Source organism: Heterodontus francisci, chromosome 25 (assembly GCF_036365525.1).
Source record: "Heterodontus francisci isolate sHetFra1 chromosome 25, sHetFra1.hap1, whole genome shotgun sequence".
NCBI classification, from domain to species: Eukaryota; Metazoa; Chordata; class Chondrichthyes; order Heterodontiformes; family Heterodontidae; genus Heterodontus; species Heterodontus francisci.
In genome coordinates this window covers 63992439-64016585 of record NC_090395.1, presented here as the reverse complement: position 1 = coordinate 64016585, position 24147 = coordinate 63992439, and the positions used below count along the sequence as shown (strand labels likewise).

At 43.1% G+C, this 24147-nt stretch overlaps 1 protein-coding gene across 2 annotated transcripts in view; it reads right to left on the bottom strand.

Moving 5' to 3' along the window:
• LOC137383936 (solute carrier family 26 member 9-like) overlaps nucleotides 1-24147 on the bottom strand; it is a 107881-nt gene that overhangs the window by 69313 nt on the left and 14421 nt on the right. For both annotated transcript variants that reach the window (XM_068057347.1, XM_068057348.1), the window contains exons 2-4: nucleotides 14154-14245; nucleotides 3345-3480; nucleotides 1090-1229 (exon numbers count right to left, since the gene is read on the bottom strand). In XM_068057347.1, coding sequence (XP_067913448.1) covers nucleotides 1090-1229; nucleotides 3345-3466 — 262 coding nt within the window. In that variant the 5' untranslated portion in view covers nucleotides 3467-3480; nucleotides 14154-14245. The remainder of the gene's footprint in view (nucleotides 1-1089; nucleotides 1230-3344; nucleotides 3481-14153; nucleotides 14246-24147) is intronic.

Genomic DNA, 24147 nt, shown 5'->3' with positions numbered 1-24147 from the left:
AGAGTCATATCTCCAAGTTTTCCGATTACACAAAGATTGGTAATATAGTAAGTACTTTAGACAGGAGTATAAAATTACAAAGAGGCATTGATAGACTAAGTGAGTGGAGTAAACTGTGGCAGATGGATTTCAACGCAAGTAAGTATGAATCGTTCATTTTGGGCCAAAAAGAATAGATCCAAGTATTTGCTCCATGGTGAAAAGCTAGGAGAGTGGAGATCCAAAGAGATTTAGGGGTCCATGTACACAGATCAATAAAATATAGTGGTCAGGTACAAAAAACATCAAAAGGCTAATGAAATGTTAGCCGTTATAATTCGAAGTCTACAGTATAAAGCGAAAGATGTTTTGCTACAGAGCCCTGGTTAGATCATATCTGGAGTACTGTATACAGTTCTGGGCACTGCACTTTAGAAAGGAAATAACAGTCTTGGAAGGAGAACAGTGCAGATTCATCAGAATGTTACCAGGACTCCAAGGGTTAGATTATGAGCTGAGATTACACTTGTATTCCCTGGAATACAGATGGTTAAGGGATGATTTAATTGAGGCTTTAAAGGTTTTGAAAAGAATCGATAGGTTAGATGCAGAGAAAAAAAAATCTGATCCAGGTCATTCAGGAGAAAAGTTAGGAAACACTTCTTCATGCAACAGGTGGTATAAGTGTGAAACTCTCTCCCACAAAAAGATGTAGATGCTGGCTCAATTAATAATTTTAAATCTGAGATGAATAGATTTTATCTAGCCAAGAATATTAAGGGATATGGAGCCAAGGCAGGCAGATGGAGTTAGGATACAGAATAGCCATGATCTCATGGAATGGTGGAACTGGCTCAAGGGTGCTGAATGACCTACTCCTGTTTCTATGTTCCTTACCTGTTGCGTGGATCTTAAGAATTGCAATATGGAATTCAATGGGATCTCATTATAATAAAAGCAATGACTACAAGCTTCCCATGGGAAAACCATTGTATAATAAAAAGAGAGGATGTGGAGGCTTGAAAAAGGACACCAGCCGCACGAAACAGTACTGTACTTGGTGCTATGAGTTGGTTATTGGATTTCAGTCTAAAAAAGAATGTGTCCTACCTTGGGGGACTTGGATAGTTCCAGCACTGATACCAGATATGACATCAAAAATGAGACTCTTCTTGAAGTTGTACTTTGGAAGCCATGAAATTATTGGGAAGAGCTGAATGAAAATGGCTTTGAGTCTGGCCGCTGAGCAACTAGGAAAAATTCAGATCATTTTGTCAAATTGGAATGCATGAAAGTACAACGTCCAAATGTTCTCCTGGGAGCAATTGGTCCAAGTTTCATCTTTTAGAACTTTTTAAAGGCAGTGCTATATATTTTTATGCTCATTACTTTAAATTGTATGCAGAATATTTTGCAATGAAGAGTTTTGGATCTGTAAAATGTTTCCTTTTGGAATAAATAAATCTAATTTTTCAGCCCATCTCAAGTTGTTGATTCACAGCAGAATGTGGGCCCCAGGCCCTTAGGTACAACATCCAAGTGGTCATTGTGGTGATCTGCCCAAGGGAAGGTCCTCTGTTCATTTCTCCACACCTCGACCCCCCTGCACTTTCCTCTTCAGTTGCTCATAAGAGACTCCCATTTTTTAACTTATATGAGAAATGAGCAATATGACTAGGGAAAAAGTACATGAGGTGGTTTTCCATTGCCTTCCTCATTGGTGCTTTAAAGGAAACACAAGTCCCCTTCCCGTTATCCCTCAAGGGTTTTAGCTCTTCCGCCATCACAGCTGCAAATTTGGTGGTTCCACCGTTGGCCATGGCTCATAGTCCTTAGCATGGCCCCTAGGACTGAGGTGACTCACAAAAAGGCAGGGATGACCCACATGGGGAGATGGTGGTGTAGTGGTACTGTTGTGGAACTAGTAATCCAGAGGCCCAGGCTAATGCCCTGGGGACTTGGGTTCAAATTCCACCCTGGAAACTGGTGGAATTTAAATGTAATTAATTAAAGGTCTGGGATTAAAAGCCTAGTCTCAGTAATGGTGCCATGAAGCTATCATTGATTGTTGTAAAAACCCATCTGGTTCACTAATGTCCTTTAAGGAAGGAAATCTGCCGTCCTTACCTAGTCTGACCTACATGTGACTCCAGACCCACAGCACCTTATTTATGGAGCACGGCTGTGTACCAGCAAGCTGCCACATTGTTGCCCCCTGCAGTAATGACTACACTTCAAAAGTATTAATTGGTTGAGAAGCACCTTGGGACATTCTGAGGATGGGGGATGGTAGCATAATGGTACTATTACTGTACTAGAGGTCCGGGCTGATGCCCTGGAGACTTGAGTTCAAATCCCACCATGTAGCTGTGGGAATATCAATTCAACTACTTAATAAATCTGGAATAAAATGCTGGTCTCATTAATAGTGATCATGAAACTACTGGATTGTAATAAAAATGCACCTGGTTTACTAATGTACGTCAGGAGAGGACATCTGCTGTCCTTACCCAGTCTGGCTCACATTTGACTCCAGACCCACAGTAATGTGGTTGACTCTTAATTGCTCTGAAAGGACCTAGCAAGCCACTCAGTTGTCGAGGGAAATTAGGGATGGGCAACGAATGGTGGCCTTGCCAGTGATGCCCACATCCCATGAAAGAATTTTAAAAAATCCCTCTGTGGTCTCAAATGACCCTGCTACCCTACATTATTCATGTATGTACATAAAATTATGTAGACTGTACTTCACAAACTATTCAGCCCAACTCGGATATGCCAGTGCTTATCCCCTCCCACTCCTCTTCATTTAACCCTCCTATTCCGCTCTCCCTCATTGACCTAGCTTTCCCTTAAATGCATCCATGCTATTCACTTCAACTAATCCTTGTAGTAGTGAGTTCCACATTGTGATCACCCTCTGTGCCAAGAAGTTTCTCTTGAATTCTTTATTTGATATAGTCCTTGCCGATGGTTGCCAGCAGGCTGCTCCACCTAGTAGGGAAGCATGACTGAACTTTATCTTGCCAGCTGGGATCACTAGATTGGTGATCAGGAGCATAAATCTTGTCTGACTCTTGCCTCCCTCCCTAGCACAGGGGCACCAAGGCCAATTGTAGAGACCCTGACATCACCCCATAGACCAGGGATCAAACGTGGGACCTTCCTTGTCTTTGTTGGTGTTCAGAGTAATTGAAGGGAGGACATGCCAATAGAACCAAGATGCAAAACATTCAAATTGGTCAGCAAACTAAAGTAACTGGAGGAGTACTTGGCAGTAAAATCAGATGCAAAAAAAAAACCGAACGTTCAAATTCGTCAGCAAATCTCGAGATGGAAGTAACCATTTTAAACACATTTTTTACCTGAATAATTTCCGTGCTTTTTGTGAATGGGGGTAACTCCTGATTTTTTTCTGGTACTCTTCATCAAATTCAGGAATGGAATAAGCTGACCGGTCGACTATATAACGCGGACGGAAATGCATCTTGCCCTTAAACTCTGGAGAAAAAGCAAAATATAGATAATGAGAAACAAGTCAATCAGATTTCAGCTCTTCAAGTGACTACTGAAACCATTTGTTGATTAGACTGTTGGGGGGTGACATTCATCTGTGGCGATAGTGAATCAGCTGCCCACTTTATGCTGTGCCTGATGCTTTATCCACTCAAAAGTAACTTAACCCCTCGCAGTCATGTTGTTAAGGTTACATTATCTTTACAGCACAGAAACAGTCCATTCAAACAGCCAGGTGTGAGCTGTGGCTCAGTTGGTAGTGCTCACCTCTGAGTGTTTATGTTCCACTTCAAAATAGTACCTCATTGGCTGTAAAGAGCTTTGAGATGTCCTGTACTTGTGAAAGGCACTATAGAAATGCAAGACTTTCTTTCTTCCATTCAGCCCAACTGGTCCATGTTGATGTTTATGCTCCACATGAACCTCCTCCCACTCTTCTACATCTAACCCTGCAAGCATAACCTTCAATTCCTTTCTCCCTCATGTACTTATCTAATTTCCCCTTAAATGCATCTATGCTATTCTACTTAGGGGAGGCAGTGGCATTGTGATAACGTTACTGAATTAATAATCCAGAGGCTCAGGCTCTTGGGGCATGAGTTCAAATCCCACCACAGCAACTGGTGGTATTTAAATTCAATTGATTAATAAAAATCTAGAATTGAAAGCGAGTCTCAGTAATGGTGTCATGAAACTATCATTATTTGTTGTAAAAACCCATCTGGTTCACTCACGTTCTTTGGGGAAGGAAATCTGCTGTCCTTACCTGGTCAGGCCTACATGTGACTCCAGATCCACAGCAATGTGGTTCACTCTTAACTGCCTTCTGAAATGGCCAAGCAAGCCACTCAGCTGTCAAGGGCAATTATGGATGGGCAACAAACACTGGCCTTGCCAGCGATGCCCGCATCCCATGAAAGAAGGAACAAAACTGTTTGCTGTAGTGAGTTCCACATTCAACCACTCCCTGAGTAAAGACATTTCTATTTTAATCTTGTTTGGTGTGCCTATGTCTAGGGGACGAGGGTGAATTCCGTGCCTGTCACAGCAAAGGGTGTCAGTGTTATGGAATGTTGACATCAAACATTCCCAGGTCTGGTCTATTGTGGGATAGATGCCTCCAGGCAGCTTGTGCTTCAGCCTCAGAAGAGATTGCCACTTCTACGGCAACTATCCTATTGGCCTCTTCGAGTCAAGTTGGCCATATAATGCTGGTATATACTATACAGTTGAGCATTTTCTGCTGCTGATTTATACCCATTAGGAGCTAGGATGAGATTGCCCCTGCTCCACATTATTTCACATAATATCCTTGCATCTGGCAATTCTCGTACAATTCTTTAGCTGATGAGTGCCTCAATGATTTAATGTGATCCTTCACCTTTGCATACTGCATGCCAAGTAAGTAGCAAACACTTGTCTTGTTCTATTTATTTTGAATGTTTGGTGCACTGCATTATGTTGTAAAGGACACTCTTCTTAAAAAGTCCAACCCCTGTACTAAGAAATGTTTAGCAAATATTTTGTTATCATTCCATATCTGATGGGCATGTCTTGCCATTGTTGATAATAATTCACCCTCCCCAAAAAGGTTTTGCCAAAAATGTTATCGTTCTATGGGAAGATACATCCACATCAAAGTTTAGGATTAATATTTCTCTTACGGTTCAGGCTTTGAAACATTGCTTCCTGCTCAAAAAACTACTCATCTGAATGGATGGAATATCACAGGCTATGGCCCCCGGAGGATGTAGTTTGTGGAATCATACCTGACATGCGGCATTTACTTTCTGACAAATAAAACCAGCATTAAATAAAACATTGCAACCACTGGAGAAATTTTGGCTTTGTGTGATAATGTAAAATGGGTGCTAATGTTATACATACGAACATAGGAACAGAAGGAAGCCAATTAGTCCCTTGAGCCGGTTCCATCATTCAATGAGATCATGACTGATCTGTGATCTAACTGCATAACCCCCCCACCACCCCCCACCCCCTTCCCCATATCCCTTTGGCTAACAAAAATCTATAAATCTCAATTTTAATGCCCCTGTGATTTCTTCTCTCCCAGGTTGCTCACATCAGTTCCAGGAGATTGATCTTTAATTCCTGGAGACTCCAGAACAATCCTGGAGGATTGGCAACCCTACCCAGGAGGCAAGTCGTATGCTGTCTGAATAATCACAACTGGTCTCACACACAATATTAATTTACCTTTAAAGGAAATCTTCACTTGTATGGAATTGTTTATCATTTCTCTAAAATGCAGAATAAAGGTGTCAACTGCGGCTTAGTTGGTAACACTCTTGCTCCTGAGTTACAAAGTTCTGGGTTCAAGTCCCATTCGAGAGACTTAAGCACAAAAATCTAGGCTGACACTCTAGTGTAGTACTAAAAGGGTGCGGCATTGTCGGGGGTACTGTCTTTCGGAGGAGATGTTAAATCAGGGCCTTGTCTGCTTTCTAAGGTGGATATAAAAGATCCCATGGCATTAATTTGAAGAAGAGCAGGGGAGTTCTCCCTGGTGTCTTGGCCAATATTTATCCCTCAATCAACATCACAAAAACAGATAATCTGGTTTTTATCATTTTGCCTTATGTGGGAGCTTGCTGTGTGCAAATTGGCTGCCACATTTCCAACATTAATGACTACACTTCAAAAGTACCTTATTGGCTGTAAAGTGCTTTGGGATGTCCTGAGGTCATGAAAGGTGCCATATAAATGCAAGTCTTTCTTTTAAACGTTACTGGGTGGGAAGGTAGATTTTGATATTGTTCTACGCTCTCTATTCCTTCAGTTTCCACTGTCACAGTAAAATATTTTCCCCATATCAAATTTTTCCAATGAGTTGGAAATTGCCAATGAAGAGCTGAATCTTAGTTCTTCATTGTCAATATTTTTGAATGGAATATGAATCACAAACTCCATTTTATTTCCCCAATTGTTTTGGTCCAGCCTCACACTATGCTTGCAAACTGAGTAAATTCTTATAGGTTGTGAATTAGCAAAAGGCACCTTTTCTTTATTCCCCCCCCCCCCCCCCACTTGTTTTCTTGAATTTTATAGCCATGGTCCAAATGAAAACTGATTTTTTTTTATTGATTCCCTCCTAATTTAGCTGCGGCTTTTGGAGTCCGGTTTTTTCAGCCTAATTTATGGGCACAAAACAGGCACTGTTTGCCAACACTGGCAAATTTAGCAGTGGAAAGACCCGTGTCTTATTTGCACATGCGCCCAGGCCACTGTGAAATTTGGCTTAGTCGTTTTTATAGTCGGACAAGGTGAGCATCTGAAATGAGTACAGGCCTCATTTCATTATTAACCCGTTAGCAAAATTGGTTCAAATTGTTCAAAGTTTGCATTACCACAAACACCGTTAACCTTTTAAGCCACTACAGCAGCCTAATCAGTGGTCCTTAAAGGCTCCTCCCTCCCAGACCCAAGATCAGGTCCTGACTGGTGAGCTGAGTGGAACTGATTTGTTCCCACGTATTGCTGTAATTCTGATGAGAAGGCCTGAGGACCAATTTAGGATGGGCCTCTCTGTTCTGACATCCTTGGCTGTGCCCAGTTTCGGGGGCTAATTAATTTAGGCCCCTATAGCTAGAACCTGAAATACACCCAAAAAAAACTGTGCTTCTATATTGTCAAATAAAAACTGACTTTAATGATCTTTAACTTTACCAAACCCAGTTAATATCCTGAGGGAAAGTTCTGTAAAATTGGTCTTGGTCCTTTCCAAAAGATAAATAAAGCAAAGATTCAGAATCCATGACTAACTTTACAGTCTACGTCACACACCCAAAACCAGTGTCTTGATTGTTGACATAAACTGTTGACAGCGGCTTTATCCTTTCCTGGTGTCCACTGCACTTGTAGGTAGTGCAGAATTTCACACAGTGCTCTACATATCCTAGAAAAGTTTCTGCACTTGCTCTCACCTACTCAGTACCAAAACCCAAAAAACATTCCAAACAAGAGCACATGCTGATGTCACAGGGAGAAGACATATATCTTCAATTGGAAGACTTTACACATAGTTACCCATGACTGGCGCTGTCTTTGAGTATGGTGATAGCTGTATTCACAGGAAAATATATGTCACAGTGCTTTTTACACCTTTTGTGTGGTTACATGCTCAGAGATTTTTTTAAAGATCTAGTATAGCAATAAAGCAGTCTATTGTAGTCAGACAGGCATGGGAAAAAAACATACATTATTTGTGGATGTACATAGTTAAGTATACTGTGGTGTTGCCAAGCATGTTTGAGGTGAAGTCAGTGCCACACAGACTCTCTGCAGAAGTAATTAAAGTCACATGTTCCTTTGAATGTTGAATGTTTCCTGAAACTATCTAATAAAGGTGAACTAGATAAAAACATTATGGAAATACACAGCAGGACAAGAGCAACAATATTGTGGTGACACCACCGAGTTGGGCACGATTCTGACTTGGACGTATACTGCTGTTCCTTGATTGCTACTGGGTCAAAATCCTGGAATTCCCTACCTAGCACCATTGTGGGAGTGCCATCACCTCAAGGATTATAGGACTTCAAGAAGACTCACCATTACTTTCGCAGGGCAACTAAGGGCCAACATGGCCCAGATCCCTTGACCAAATAATTTTAAAGAAGTCAGAAAAGAGATTTTAATTTTAAAATTGTTTCATGGTCCTAGATAGATCCTTCATTAAGCTGATAAAGGAAAGTGGAATAACCTTGGAGAACTGACCAAAACAAAATTTGGGAGATCAGGATGGTGGTAAATGATAAGGTTCGAGACATACTAACGGATAACAGAAAGAGGTGGCTAATAGATTGAAAGAATGCCAACCGATTTTTCTAACAGTTGAAGGGAAGTGAAAAGTGCAAGATGAAATATCACATCTCAGCTTAGGAAGTGCATGAAAGTGATAGAACAGGAGTGAAGCTGCTCCAAAGTAGAAGGAAGCAAAGTGGAGTATGAATGAGAGAAACTGAGCTTGATGTTAGTAAAACCAATGGCGTTGGAATTACTATGAATACATTAATGCTTCGACATGAAATTTCTCTGATATTAGCTATTAACGTGCTTAAATAAATTAACTTCTTCATTAAAACAGAAGGCAAAAGGGAATGTGCGATGAAGGTATGTGACGCTTCCGTTCCTAATATCAGACAGTGCAATTTCAGCCTAAATGCCTCTTCACAGCCCATCTATCCACAATCTGCCTATCATGGCTTATCTTTCACGGACTGACATTTCACAGCTGGCTTTTCACAGCCTACTTTTTAGGGCCTGCCTTTCACAGCCTATTTTTCTTGACCAAAATACACTCTTTTCCAATGCTGTCTGTATTTATTCCACACTTACGACATCATTTGAAAGGATATCCGAATAACAAAAAGAGACACATTACTTTTATAATTTCTCCAATGAGACGGACACTGACTTCACCTCAAACATACCGAGCAATGCAATAGATTTTATTATTATATTCATTTATGCACGTTTAGACCTGTTCCTGAATGGACTGCTTTATTGCTGTTGGTTTAGAAATGATTGCTTAACAAGTATCTGTTCCCTCCACTCCTGTATACACTTATTTGCTTACACCCAAGAACACAGAATTGGCTTCAGTCTGAACCCATTGTATTCATGCCCTGCACACTTAAACTGAGGCTGCAAACTATTATGAAATGGTAACAACGGTTGGAATTCTACAGGGAAGAATAAAGTCCCATTGCCGAGAGTGAAAGCCGGTCCTGAGTACATGCGGGACCTCAGGGGCGATTTTACTGGTGGCAGTCAATTAAGAAGCCACTGGTGGTACTGCTGTCCAACTAAAGATGGCGGCACACCTCTCAAAGCTGCCGGCCCAATCAGAGGGCTGGCAGCTTGGCAGCCACGGCAGCACCACCGATAGTGGTGTCAGATGCTGAGGCTGCAGAATGAAGGAGAGGGTGCCTCCATGTTGAAACGCCTTCGAAGGGTGGGTAAGGATTTTTTTTAATGTGCCAGGGCCAGGATTGCTGTTAGGGGCCCTCCATGATCCATGGAGCACTCAGAAAGGAAGGCCTCCCCCCGGAATTCACTGGGCCGACGCCACAGTTTACCTGGGGGTCTCCCCACTTGGTGGGGCCCATACTGATTCCAGGAAAATGACAGTGGGAGTGTAAAGTGGCTGTTAATTGGCCACTTAATTTAATTAATTGGGTATTGCCGAAAATAGAGACATGTAGTCAAAGCTTTTCGTCTTGCTTTCATCAGGACAATTCGCAAGAATACCAATGTGAGGGAGAACAACAACTATATGCTGTATGAGAAGAGAGTGCTGACTGGTTGGCAAATGAACTCTGATTGGTGGAGGCAGGGGAAGACCCTGCCTATGCCCTCCATCGGACCCCCGGTGCCATTTAATGATGGGCAAGCAATTAACAGCCTGTCGTCAGGGATGTGGTCCCTTTAAGGGATGAGTTGCCACTTCCACAGCTGCTGGCCAATCGGAGTTCCGCAGTACCAGCAGCTTCACTGGGAGTGGTGGCCACTGCCGGTGTTGCAGGAAGCCCTGCAGAGGAGAAGAATGATGAAGATGCTGAGGGAGGTGTTGGGTTAGGGTTGCCGGGGCCAGTGAAGCAGGCCCTGGCAATGGATTGGGGATGGGGGGTTCGTAAGGGTGGGGATGGTCTTCCCGGGGTAGGATGGTGGAGGGGGGCTGGCGATCACCACCTGCGGGCCTTCTGGGCCCTCTGGATTGCCCCCACAGGAGGGACCCCCTAACTGTGCTAGGAGGCTGCCAGGTTTTAGTGCTGGCGAGTCCTTCACCTTCTATTAAATTGAGGTGGAGGTGGGAAGAGGCCCTTAACTAGCCATTAATTGGCCACTTAAGGGCCTCAATTGGCTTGGGGCCTGAAGGCATTCTCTGCTTCCCCCAGGAGGTGTCAGAAAGGTAATGGGCACTCCAACTACTGTCTTCTCATGCAATCTTATGGCACCCCCACCTCCATTCCCCTCCCTAGGAGATCCAAGTTCAGCCTATCATCCTCATAGAGAGGCCAGACTGCTACCTATTAGATTAATCTTTCCAGTTACATTAAATTATAGGAACATAGGAACAGGAGTAGGCCATTCAGCCCCTCAAGCCTCTCCCACCATTCAATTAGATTATGGCTGATCTGTATCTTAATTCAATCCTGCCTTGGTTCCATCACCTTCAATACTCTTACCTAACAAAAATCTATCAGTCTAAGTTTTGAAATTTTCATTTGATCCCTAGCCTTTGGGGGAGAAAGTACCAGATTTTTACGACCCCTTGTGTGAAGAAATGCTTCCTGACATCACATCTAAAAAACCCAGCTCTAATTTTAAGGTTTGTTCATGAGTCCCCCACCGGAGGAAATCTTTCCCTCTATCTACCTTATCAAATCCTTTAATCAGCTTAAACACCTCAGCTTGACCACCCCTTAATCTCTCTACTTAAGGGAATACAAGCCTTGTCTCAATTAGCTTTAAGCCTTAATTATTTTCCAAGTTTACCGAGAGCCACTTTCATGAAAGATATAAGCACAGAACTGTTTTCTTTTTTCCACTCAAAGATTGTCACAGACCTTTCCTTTGTTCCTGAAGGTGACACTTGTCCTTTATCAAACCTCGTGAAACAAGCCACTCTATCTACATTTGATCCCCAGTAATTTATGATAAACAGCTCCTCAATGATATTTCCACACTTCAGGAGGAAGAGATCTCATTTTACATGACTGGAGCAACTAATTTGCCAGTTGTAACCACTGAATGCCAGGCACTCTTTGGCAGTGGTTACTCTGTCACACACTGTGGGGTAATGTTGACCTTGAGTCAGCAGCCTGTTTGAGATGTCTCCCGATTTCTAATTCCACCTAGAGTTAATGAACCAGATGTGGGACTTGTTCAACAGCTGTGAATTAATATGGCCCATGCTCTCAGTTACACTCCTGCCGGAGCACAAATCTGTTGGCAGTAATGTCAGAAAAATGGCCAATTACAATGAGTAACTTAATCTTACCCCAGATGGGAGTTGGGTGTTGTGAGGAAAGGATGAAGCAATTGGGCTGTATTTTCTTATACTGAAAGGACTGGGGGAGGAGGTGGGGAGGGGTGAGGCCTTCAAAATAACAGGCAATGTAAACATAGATAATGTCCATCGGCAGTCAAGTGGCCATGATCTCAAGATAAGCACTAGATACACCAACCAGGGAAATTGGAAGAAACTTTTTAATGTTAAGTTATCGGAAGGTGGATTGTTTTGCCATGGTTAATGATTGACACTAAATCAATTACAGCATTGGTGAAAGGTACTTGACAATTATCTAAAATAGCAAGAAGGTAGCAAAAAAATAAGCTTAGTTAGGGAAGAAGGCAGGGAGATTTGACTATATAAAATCAACTCCTGAGAATGACCTAAACTCAGCAGTGAACAAGAAAAGCTAATTGACCTCCTCCTGTACTAAAACTATTATGGCCCAGAAGTTCCACACATCATGATGCCAGCGGTTATGCCAGGCTCATGCCAGCTGAGCTTCTCCAGCACCAACTCCTGTCCGGGTGGCACGTTACCTCATTTTCGTAAGGCAGGTGTGTGCAAATGCCACTTGGGATGCATCTTTGGTGCCTGGTTGTCCCATGTGCTTGGAGACTTGGATGAACCGCTGCCTCTGTGGGGGTTGGGGAGGTCCTGGAAAAGCCCTTCCTCGCTTACCTAGCTACTGCCTCAATTGGCTGCCAAGCAAACAGATTGATCTAGGACTTTTTCTTTTTAATTTGTTCACTTCAGGGATTACGACCATTTGCTGGGCCTAAACCTCATCAGTGAGGCCCACACACATTGACCTCGGCAAGGCCAGTATGCTTCATCATTCCTGCTGTAGGAACCGGGGTTAAGCCAGGATAGGGGTCTCCCGACTTAGGAAATCCCAGCCCAACACCTTCATACCCCTAGCTCCTGCCTGTCATTTCCCTTGTAAGGGGGGCGGATGGAAGTTCTGCCCATAAAAGTCAAGATGAAAACTCAAAGAAGTGGCAGACACCCAGTGTAACCAGGTCCCCTGTTTCTTGGAATTCCTCTGGTCTCCCACTGAAGTTACAATTTCAGGATCTGTGCTCCTAATGCAACATCACATCTGACTTCCACAAGCACTATTAAACCTGGATATGACCATGTGGCAAACAACCAGACCGATACGTTGACTGTCCCCTTGAGTAATTTTCACTCAGAGAACCACCTCTTACACGCAAACTCTTCACCCACTTACTCTTAGAGTCATAGAGTTTTACAGCACAGAAACAGGCCCTTCGGTCCAACGTGCCTTCGCCGACCATCGAGCACCCATCCTAACTAATCCCATTTCCCCGCACTTGGCCCGTAGCCTTGTATGTTATGACGTTTCAAGTGTTCATTTCAATACTTCTTGAATGTCGTGAGTGTTCCTGCCTCTACCACCTCTTCAGCGTGTTCCAGATTCCAACCACCCTCTGGGTGAAAAAATTTCTCCTCACTCCCTTCTGCCCCTTACCTTAAATCTATGCCCCCTAGTTATTGACCTCTCCGCTAAGGGAAATAATTTCTTCCTATCTATCCTATCAATGCCCCTCATAACTTTGTATACCTCAATCAGGTTCCCCCCTCAGCCTTCTCCACTCCAAGGAAAACAATCCCAGTCTATCCAGTCTGTCTTCATAACTGAAATGCTCCAGCCCAGACAACATCCTGGTGAATCTCCTCTGCACCCTCTCCATCGCAATCACATCCTTTCTATAGTGTGGTGACCAGAACTGTACACAGTACTCCAGCAGTGGCCTAACTAGTGTTTTATACAGCTTCATCATAACCTCCCTGCTCTTATATTCTATGCCTTGGCTAATAAAGGCAAGTATCCCATATGCCTTCCTAACCACCTTATCCACCTGTGCTTCTGCCTTCAGTGATCTATGGACAAGCACAACAAGGTCCCTCTGACTCTCTGTACTCCCTAGGGTCCTACCATCCATTGTATATTCCATTGCCTTGTTAGACTTCCCAAAGTGCATCACCTCACACTTCTCAGAATTAAACTCCATTTGCCACTGCTCCGCCCATCTTACCATTCCATCTATATCGTCCTGTAATCTAAGGCTTTCCTCCTCACTATTAATGACACCAGCAATATTTGTGATGTCTGCAAACTTACAGATCAAACCTACTATATTCACGTCTAAATCATTAATGTACACTACAAACAGTAAGGGTCCCAGCACCGATCCCTGCGGTACCCTACTGGTCACAGGCTTCCATTCACAAAAACAACCCTCTACCATCGCCCTCTGCCTCCTGCCACTAAGCCAATTTTGAATCCAATTTGCCAAATTACCCTGGATCCCATGGGTTTTTACTTTCTTAACCAATCTCCCATTTGGGATCTTATCAAAAGCCTTACTGGAGTCCATGTAGACCACATCAACTGCTTTACCATCATCCACACATCTAGTTACCACCTCGAAAAATTCAATCAAATTTGTTAGACACGATCTTCCCCTGACAAAGCCATGCTGACTATCCCTGATTAATCCCTGCTTCTCCAAGTGGAGATTAATCCTGTCTCTGAGAATTTTTCCCAAAAATTTCCCTACCACTGATGTTAGACTCACCAGCATGTAATTACCTGGTTTATCCCTGCAACCCTTCTTGAATAATGGTACCACATTCGCTGTCCTCCAATCCTCTGGTACCTCTCCTGTGGTCAGAGAGGATCTGCTGTTTTAGCAGAGGGAGAAGCGCAGTTAAAATAAACAGATTATTAACTAATTTAAAACAGCAGAGTGAAACTTGATATCAGCACGTTAAACATTCATTTGATAACATCACTGACTGTAATTTCTACCTTAATAATTGCTTATGTCATCAGCATATTGCATTTGAGCTGTGGCTCAGTTGGTAGCACTCTTGCCTCTGAGTGAGAAACTTGTGTGTTTCTAACCCCACTCTAGAGACTGAGCATATAATCCAAGCTGACACTCCACTGCAAGTTAAGGGAGCGCTGCACTGTCAGAGGTGATATCTTTCAGTTGAAATCTTAAACTGAGGCCCCCCTGCCCTCTCAGGTGGATCCCATGGCACTGAAGAGCTGGGGAGTTTTACCTGGTTTATTAAGTATCTCTTAAACAGATTATCTGGTCATTATCACATTGCTGTTTGTGGGATCTTGCTATGCAGCATTTCATAGATTACAACAGGTCGGGTGGGTGCAATCTTAATGCAAGTCTTTCTTCACATGGGAACACACCTTTTTAAAACATATTCGTTCAAAAGAAAAATCAATGACATTAGAAAGAAAAACTTAACAGCAGTGTAAAGATAAATGCTTTGGGCTTCCTTGGAAAGTTGCTCACACAACAAGTGGGCCTGATGTCATTACGGCAGAGGTCAGCAACCTGTGGCTCCAGAGCTGTGTGCAGTTAAGGAGTCATGTGCTGCTCCCGATCAATCGAACCCATTTTAATGATAATTAAATATCATTTTTTTGGTTTTATTAAACTTCTATTAACATTGTACTTGTGAGACAGTAACATTCAATTAACAACTTTTTTTGTAAAAGTCTTTAAAATGTTGTTGAAATTTATTTCTGGCTTGTTTTTCATTATTACTGGCATTTGAGTATCAGCATTGTGGCTCTTAAGATATTGCATTTCTGACTACATTTAAAAAATACAAAATAAAGGCCCAGCCTCCACAAGAATCCAATTTTCAGATTCGGCACAGACAAGAAACCTGAAATTAAAGCTGTTCTGAAATACAAATAACAGTTTAAAAAGGGAACATTGGTCAGGTAAAACATACAAAAACAAATTGAGTGTTCTTCAGAAAAGCATACATAAAGCATCATTTTAAAGTCACAAGTCCTTTGTCTCCGTGAAATGCACTATCAGCACACCATCACGGAATCAGCCCACGGTTTCCAGGTCACACACTAATGATCCTCCTATCTCCTTACAAACAGTTAAAGCTGTGGTATCCTGCTTGTAGGTGTGCCGTACAAAAATGTGCCATAACACATTCTTCATTCCCTATCTAGAAGCTTTAATATTTCAGCGTTTGTGAATGACAGCAGTCCCTGATAAATAGAGGAGGTACATCTAGAGCTGTTCAATATGAAGTTGGTCCATCCAGGGTAAATGGCTGAGTAATGCCCGAGTGCAATGGTCTTAGTAATACGAAGAGTGTCTCAATGAAGTAAGCTCAAGCGCTAGATTCGTGAGGGCCCGATTTCGGTGGTCCAATGCTTTTTGCTGATTCTGAAGCCTGTGCCCAAATTGTTCATGGACCTTCTTAAAGCTCTTAACTGTAGTCAATCTACAGCAAATTGATCCCTTGACAAATTTCCTTTGCTCTTCACTGGCGTTGCCTGACTGTTTAAAACCAGTGTGTTTCTGTTACTCTGCTCTGGCTCGAGAACTTAGCTTTGCCAAGATGTGAGTGACAGATTGCAAATTTTCATTTCTCAAATGGCAGTTTCTGCTATTTTTAGAGTATTAGTTTTGCGACATTGTTACATTGTGAAATTCCTTTTTCTCACAGCACCGTTGCTTCCTTAGAGGGCTCAGCAACAGGCATATCACTGGAACGTCGATTGGAGTTGCTGGATTTAAAAGAGGAAGGGGTTCAGGAAGGGGCAAGAAAGCATGTTGCACCTCAGGCACCTGATGTCCACCTGGCTGACGAGTAGAACAGGTACATAGGCAAGTCAGAGTGTCTGAAATCTTCACAATGCTTCATAAGGGAGGCTCCCACCCATCACTCCTGTGCTCACTGACCAATACTGGCTTTTAATCCAGCAATACCTCACTTTTAAAATTCTCATCCTTGTTTACTCAGCTCTCCAGGGCTTTGCCCGTCCCTATCTGTGTAACCTTTTAGTGTCTAATAAGTTCTGTTAATGGATGTTAAATACCTAGTAGTTGAAGGTAATAGGGTGAACAGGTGTTGGGTGTTGATTCATTAATTGTACTCCGATGGACATACAAAAAAGAACCAGCCAGCACTGGCTGGGTGTTGTTCAGACTGGAGAAGTAAGCTCTGTGGCAAGCAATAAACAGTCTCCACCAAAGCATCCTAGTCTCAGTGTCTTCACCTCAAACAGGCTTGGTAGTTTCTCTAACATAACCTCCTTCAGCCCCACAACCCTCAAAAATATCTGCACTCCTCCAATTCTGGCCTTTTATGCATCCCCGATTCATCAATGGCCGTGCCTTCAACTGCCTAGACCCTAAGCTCTGGAATTCCCTCTCTAAACCTCTCCACTTCTCTAATATAAAAACAAAATACTGCGGATGCTGGAAATCTGAAATAAAAACAAGAAATGCTGGAACCACTCAGCAGGTCTGGCAGCATCTGTGGAAAGAGAAGCAGAGTTAACGTTTCGGGTCAGTTCCGATGAAGGGTCACTGACCCGAAACGTTAACTCTGTTTCTCTCTCCACTTCTCTACCTTGTTTTCCTCCTTTAAGACGATCCTTAAAATCTACCTCTTTGCCCATGCTTTTGATCATCTGTCCTTCTCTTTCCTCACATGGCTCGGTGTCAATGTTTGATAATACTCCTGTGAAGCGCCTTCTGATGTTTTACTGTATGAAAGAAGCTATATAAATGCAATTTGTTGTCATTACGGAATGATGCTTATTTTAACCCAAACTGCAAGCAAGATCTGCCACAGGGACAGCTCTGCCTGTATTGCATGAAGAGATCCAGCTCATTAATGAGTTTCACTACCTACGTAGCTATATAAGGTCTATTTCTGTGGGCCTTGCAGTACAGGAACAGCTGGGTCTAGCCCTCCCTTCACCTATTGCTACTACTCTGCTGCCCCTTCATTTGTTGCTCCTCATGTGCTGTGGGCTTCTCGGAGTGGTTCCTTCTAATTACCCCAAGGTGGATATATCTAAGTTGGTGTCTGTGCAGTCAGAGACGAGCCGAAGAGGAAAGGACACGTTTTAGGTTCCTAAAAAAATCTTTGTGTACAGTACCAAGGGTCAATGCATTGAGTCCAGGCTGTTGCTGGGCAGATGCAACTGCATGTTACTGAATAAGTGAGTTTGAAGGAGCAATAAGAAGAACAAGTTTAAGAGAGCAGTTGCCTTGTTGGGCTGGAATAGAGACAATGGGCTAGATTTTAGGCACCTGCTGCTGGGAGTGGCGGTGGGCGAAGAAAATGGCCAGTCGGGCTACCTCCCCAATCACGTGGAGGGGGCGGGCACTCCGTCACTGACAATAGCGTCGGCTGCATGTTTGCAGGCGCTGGCGCCATTTTTAAAGCCCTGCTAGCTAATTTAAGTTTATAAAGTTATATCCCCCCCCCCCCCCCACTGTACTGTTTAAATATCTGCCGCTCATTTCCCAGCTCCCAATAACAATAAAATTCATTATTTGCCCTCTTCCCCACACCAAAGCACTTACCTTCCAGACTTGACCTTCGCCCCCCAAACTGAACAAAGTGCACAGGTCAACCCTTCCCATCATCCCCTATATTAGTGATATAAATTTGACCCCATTCACCCCTCCCCCACACTAAAAATCGTAAGATCCCCCCGTCCCCACCATTGCAGCATCTGCTTTCCCTAGAAGAGAAGGTGAAGGCACGTGACTGCCGGCTGCCGCTCAGAAGATCGCGGCTCAGCAGTAATATTGGAGTCAATTTTATTTAAAAGTATGCAGTCCGCTAATTTGAATATTTTAATCCGGGTCCTGTCGCCCAGCTGCTGGGATGCCGCCAAGGAGCCTGGCTGCCGCCGAGAAGATCGGGTCCGACATTCCCAGCGTCAGGGTCCGTAGCTGGCCGCTGCCGGAAAGATCTTCCAGCTCCCCCACCACAGAGCTTGATGTCAGGAGCTTTGTAAAATCCCGGCTAACAAGTTTTCCCTGGCCCGTTCCCTCATGGCCTCTCATACGTCCACCCTGTATGTTTTACATGAGTATAAGTAGTGCTATGGCTGAAATTGAGTGGCAAATTAGAAGAGCAGCAGTTAAAGGGCTGTTGCTTGTTTCTTTTCTTTCATGGGTTGTGGGCGTCACTGGCAAGGCCTGCATTTGTTGCCCATCCCTAATTGCCCTTGACAACGGAGTGGCTTGCTAGGCCATTTCAGAGGGAGGACTGTTAAGAGTCAACCACATTGCTGTGGGTCTGCAGTCACATGTAGGCCAGACCAGATAAGGATGGCAGATTGCCTTCCCGAAAGGACATGAGTGAACCAGGCTGTGTGGTGTTGCAAAGATGGAACCTCACTGTGGGCCAGAGGCAGAGTTCCCTCCTCTTCAGTGAGAAGATTGGACATTCTGCTGCAAGAGGGGAAACAGAGGATGGTAACTATATTTAGAGCAAATAGGAATCCTCCTCAGTTACCAACCATGCAGCATGCAAGACTAATTGAGTCAATGCTGTCTCCCTAATCCATGTAAGCTGATGAAGATAAATTCTCTCAAGAGGAATAGTGCCAAAATAAGGTTTCCTGAATCTCAAATTAAATCTGTACCCATACTGTACGTGCCACAAGCACTAAGCCCCCAAACATGGTGCAGAATAGCAATAGAGCAAGGACAGTACTAGTCAAACTCCTCACCAAAACTTCTATATTTACATTGCTTCTGCTTGTAGATGGCACAAAGAGAGGTTGTAATGTTGCACTTGATTATTGCACATTGTTACACCAAGAAGGCATGTCACCTTAAACTACTCACATGCTGTTCACACAAGTTGGAATGTAAGCTTTCTCGTGCTTTCTCATAGTAGGGTCAGATGACTCATGCTGACAAGGACCATGACCATTGTTGTTTCTATTTTTAAGTTTGTGGGCAACCTTCTCCTTTCAAAGCAGACAATATATATTCTTTCAGCACTTGGATCTAATTTAAGCAGTATGCCCAGCTTACATTCCAGCTACACAGCATGTGAGTAGTTTAAGGTGACATGCCTTCTTGGTGTAGTAACAATCAAGTGCAACATTACAACCTCTCTTTGTGCCACCTACAAGCGGAAGCAATATAGAAGTTTTGGTGAGGGGTTTGACTAGCACTGTCCTTGCTCCATTGCTATTCTGTACCATGCTTGGGGGCCTCAGTGCTTGTGGCACGTACAGTATGGGTACAGATTTAATTTGAGATACAGGAAACCTTATTTTAGCACTTTTCCTCTTAAGAGAATTTATCTTCATCAGCTCATATGGATTAGGGAGACAGCATTGACTCAATTAATCTTGCATGCTGCATGGTTGGTAACTGAGGAGGCTTCCTATTTGCTCTAAATATAGTTGCCATCCTCTGTTTCACCTCTTGCTAAAGAATGTCCAGCCTCCTCACTGAAGAGGAGGGAACTCTACCCCCGACCCATGGTGAGGTTCCGTCTTTGCAACACCACACAACCTATCATCGATCACCATAAAAACGCATCTGGTTCACTCATGTCCTTTAGGGAAGGAAGTCTGCCATCCTTATCTGGTCCAGGCCTACATGTGACTCCAGACCCACAGCAACGTGGTTGACTTTTAACTGTACTCCCTCTGAAATGGCCTAGCAAGCCACTCAGTTGTCAAGGGCAATTAGGGATGGGCAAAAGATGCTGGCCTTGCCAGTGAGATCCACATCCCATGAAAGAGAACAAAAACAAGCAACAGCCCTTTAATCGCTACTCTTGTGATTCACCACTCAATTTCAGCCATAGCATTACTTACACTCATGTAAAACATACAGGGTGGATGTGGCATTTTCTTAACTAAGGTTAGCTCAGTTCCCCAATCCCTGTGCACAATTATTTCTGTATATGCAGTGATTCTGGGGCCATTTGTCAGAGAATCACTCTCCTATGTTTTCTTTCTCTTAATAGAAATCTTATCAGCAACCTTTCTTTATCTCACAAACATTCTTTAAAAAAATTCCCCGTGTCCTGATAAAGCTAATTTGAATAATACTTTTATTGGCCAGCTGAGGCAATGGCAGGACAGTTTTTACAAGAACAGTGGAGTGTTCGTTCTTGCTTGCTTGACATCTTGATTGATATGCCATGTAAAGGAATGCCCAAAACTGTATGCATAACTATAATAAGAGTAATGATGCTAAGATTTATTACAATGATGTACTATCAATGTACTTATGTATTCCAACTATGGCCAATAGTGCCCTGTGTTAGAAGTTTACAGAAAATCACTGGCATAGTTAAAGCAAACCTTTCAAAAAGCCGAGAGCAACTGACAGGTCCAATAATCAAACACTTTGGTCCAAACATATTCTTTTTTCCGCAAAGGCCGCCTTCATGTTTGGTTCAGTGGTTTTCTACTCTTGTATGTAAGTCATTTGGCATAGGGCAGGCATTCCAGACATAATTGCTGCAGGAATGGGCTCCCTGTTGCAGGATAACTATCCCACAATGAAATTTATGTATTCCATCGATATTGCATGTTTTCCCATAGAATAACAAAAAAAAAATGGAACAGAGGGATTAAAGAAACAGATTAAAGAAAAGCACAGACTGGAGAACAAGGAGAGAGATATTGATTGAAAGAGAAAGAGGTCGATGGACAGATAGAAAAAAAGAGGGAGAGCGTCCTAGGGTAGGAGAATAGAGACAGAGACACAGAAAGAGAAAAGAGATGCAAAGCTTTTGAAATGGAGAGAGGTAAAAGACTCAGATGTAGAGAGTGAAGCAAGAGGCATAAAAAAGAGTGGGGCGAGAGGCAGAGAGAGAGAGAGAGTAAGGGGGCACCGAGAGATTACCAGATTTTTCAGTTTGTATACACCTGTGTTAGCCCTAATAGTACGAATAGATGTTGTTTGGGTGGTAGAACCTTTTGAAGGACCAACAACATCACATCACAACAATGAGGCAAGAACGGTCCTTCTTTCATGCCACTGAATTACTGATCTCAGCCACACGGCTATGGGGTGGGATTACGGGAGGTACAGTCATTCCCAAATTACCCTCGGGCACCACCAGAGGTGAGTCACAGAATTTTTAGTTATCTAGGAATAACTCCCTCAATGGCCTTGGCTTCAGATGTTGCAGGAAGACTAGAGAGGATGCATCCTCTCATTTATTGGTCTTGACCTTAAAATTCTAATCCTTGTTTTCAAATCCCTCCACAGTCTCGCCTCCTCCCTATCTCTGTAATCTCCTCCAGCCACACAAACCTGCAGGATATCTGCGCTCCTCTAATTCTGGCCTGTCATAAACGTGCATTGCTGAAGGATGAGTTTTAATTCATTGGGTGGAAACCTAAATTGAACTTTTAAAAAAGAAAGCTGAAAACCTAAATTGAACTTTTAAAAAGAAAGCAGGTAAGATGGCCCCTGCAATTTACATTGAAATACCTTTCACTCTAAGGTATCAAGGTGGAGACGCATGTCTGGATAGGCCTCATCCAGAACAATGGCTTGAGCAGTTTGAATGAGCTATATAGTATCGCCTTCATTAGCAAGACATTCAAAGCCATCTCAAAACATTAACACGAGTGGAGATGAAGCTCAAGGGGTAATCATTGAAATAATAAGACCTAAGAGAGATTGGAATTTTTAGACTTGGCTCTCATTAAATGCGAAAGACAATACACTGGGACAATCACGTGACAGTCTCTCCATCCGTGTGAAAACTTGGAGTTTCTCTTGGATACATCAGACAAGCTTTGAGTTTTTAATCAGTGCAGGACCCAAGTGGTCGGTCTTTCTCTCTCTCTCTCTCTCTCTCTTTCTCCAGGCACCGCTGCAAGTTCAAACCCTGTTTGCAGGCTGCAAAACATCCAAGTCTATCATTGCTGCAGACGGAGACTCTGGGGAGAAAACCATCTACATCATTGTCTCCAAGAAAATCCTGAATTAGGTGGACACCTCTACCAGCCAGAATTCCACTGAATTCCAGACGCCACAGAGTGTATATTCTTTTATTTGTTCTGGACGCTAATCCAACCAATCTATTCTTCATCACTCTGGTGTGTGTGTGTGTGTGTGTGTGTGTGTGTGTGTGTGTGTGTGTGTGTGTGTGTGTGTGTGTGTGTGTGTGTGTGTGTGTGTGTGTGTGTGTGTGTGTGTGTGTGTGTGTGTGTGTGTGTGTGTGTGTGTGTGTGTGTGTGTGTGTGTGTGTGTGTGTGTGTGTGTGTAAGTTGGAGCACAGTTTATTTTTTTTACTTAGACCAGGCTTTGATTTTAAGTACAATAAACTAACCTCTTTCTTGTTTAAACTCAAGAAAACTTGTTTGCTTGGTTCTTTTATGACCATAGCACCTAAAAGGGTTAAAACACTCACTGTATTGGTAAGCGCATTCACTGTCTAAAAGAAATAAACCCTGCTGTGGTCAAACAAGGAGAGGGAAAAGATGGGGGCCTTTTGACCTCTCCTCACTTGATCCTAACAAGCCTCTTGAATAGCCCTCAGCTATCCCTTGATCACATACTTGAGAAAATTGGTAAGAACTCGGAAGCAGCCTGCACACCCCTTCAATCATTGATGAATGGCGTTATAGTCTAGAGTGACCTAATGACCTGGAATCACAGGGGGAGATGTTGAGGTGTCTTACACCTGGCTGAAATGGGACATAGAACACTCAGAATCACGGGGAAAACCTCAACTGCCCCCTTTTTTCCATCGCTGTAGACGCTATTGTATTCCTGGATGTTCTTGGTGGCACAAAGCTGACGGGCAGTCCTAGGGTGCTGGTTTTGGGTTGATTACCCACCGGCTTAATACTAATAAGTTGGCACTATCTGGTTATGGTCCTGCAATCCTAAGCTAAAGAGTCAACGCTCTTGGATAACTACCACCATTGGTGGCCTTACCTTCAGTTGCCTAGGCCCTAAGCTCTGGAATTCCTTCTCTACAGCTCTCCACCTCTCTTTCCTCCTTTAAAACGCTCCTTAAAACCTACCTTTTTGACCAAGCTTTTGGTCATCTGCCTTAATATCTCCTTATGTGGCTCAGTGTCAGATTTTGTTTTAGAATGCTCATGTGAAGCCTTGGATCTTTATGACACTAAAGGCAATGTATAAATATAAGTTGTTGTTGGTGCTGTCTGGCATCCGTATGCGAATGAACCTGCACTATTCAGTAACTGCCCACCTCACATATGCTAATGAGTCAGCACTATCCAGTGGCTATCAGGTTCTGCTAGTTGTCTGTCTGAAATCGCATGGAATTTTGCCACATCGAAGGAGTCCTGTATCAGCTTTCTGAAAGACCTGTTCACTTGGTGCCGTTTTCCCTGTCCCTCCCCCACCCCACTTCCCAACAACCTTTTTAAATGATCCACTTTTTCTACTTCTTTACATGTAAAAGCCATTATGGATTCTGCCTCGCTGTTGTTTCATATCCCAACAGATTTCTGTGCACGAGACTAACTACCTAACTTCTCCCTTTGTTCTTTTGGTGATGTCTTATGTCATTCAGTTACTGACTCAATGACCAGTGGGTGGAATTTAGTTCCTCAAAGTGGAGGAACTTTATGTTATGAAACAAATAACATAAAAAAAACTGACCAGTGAACTGCCAACTTCATAGACAAAGGATGAAGCAGAACAGCGGCAAATACCTGAACAACACAACAACCTTGAACTGCTATAGCATAGGGACGTTCAGATTAAAATGTACATTAGTCTCGGTCAACAAGTGCTCCAGAAATCTAATTCAAA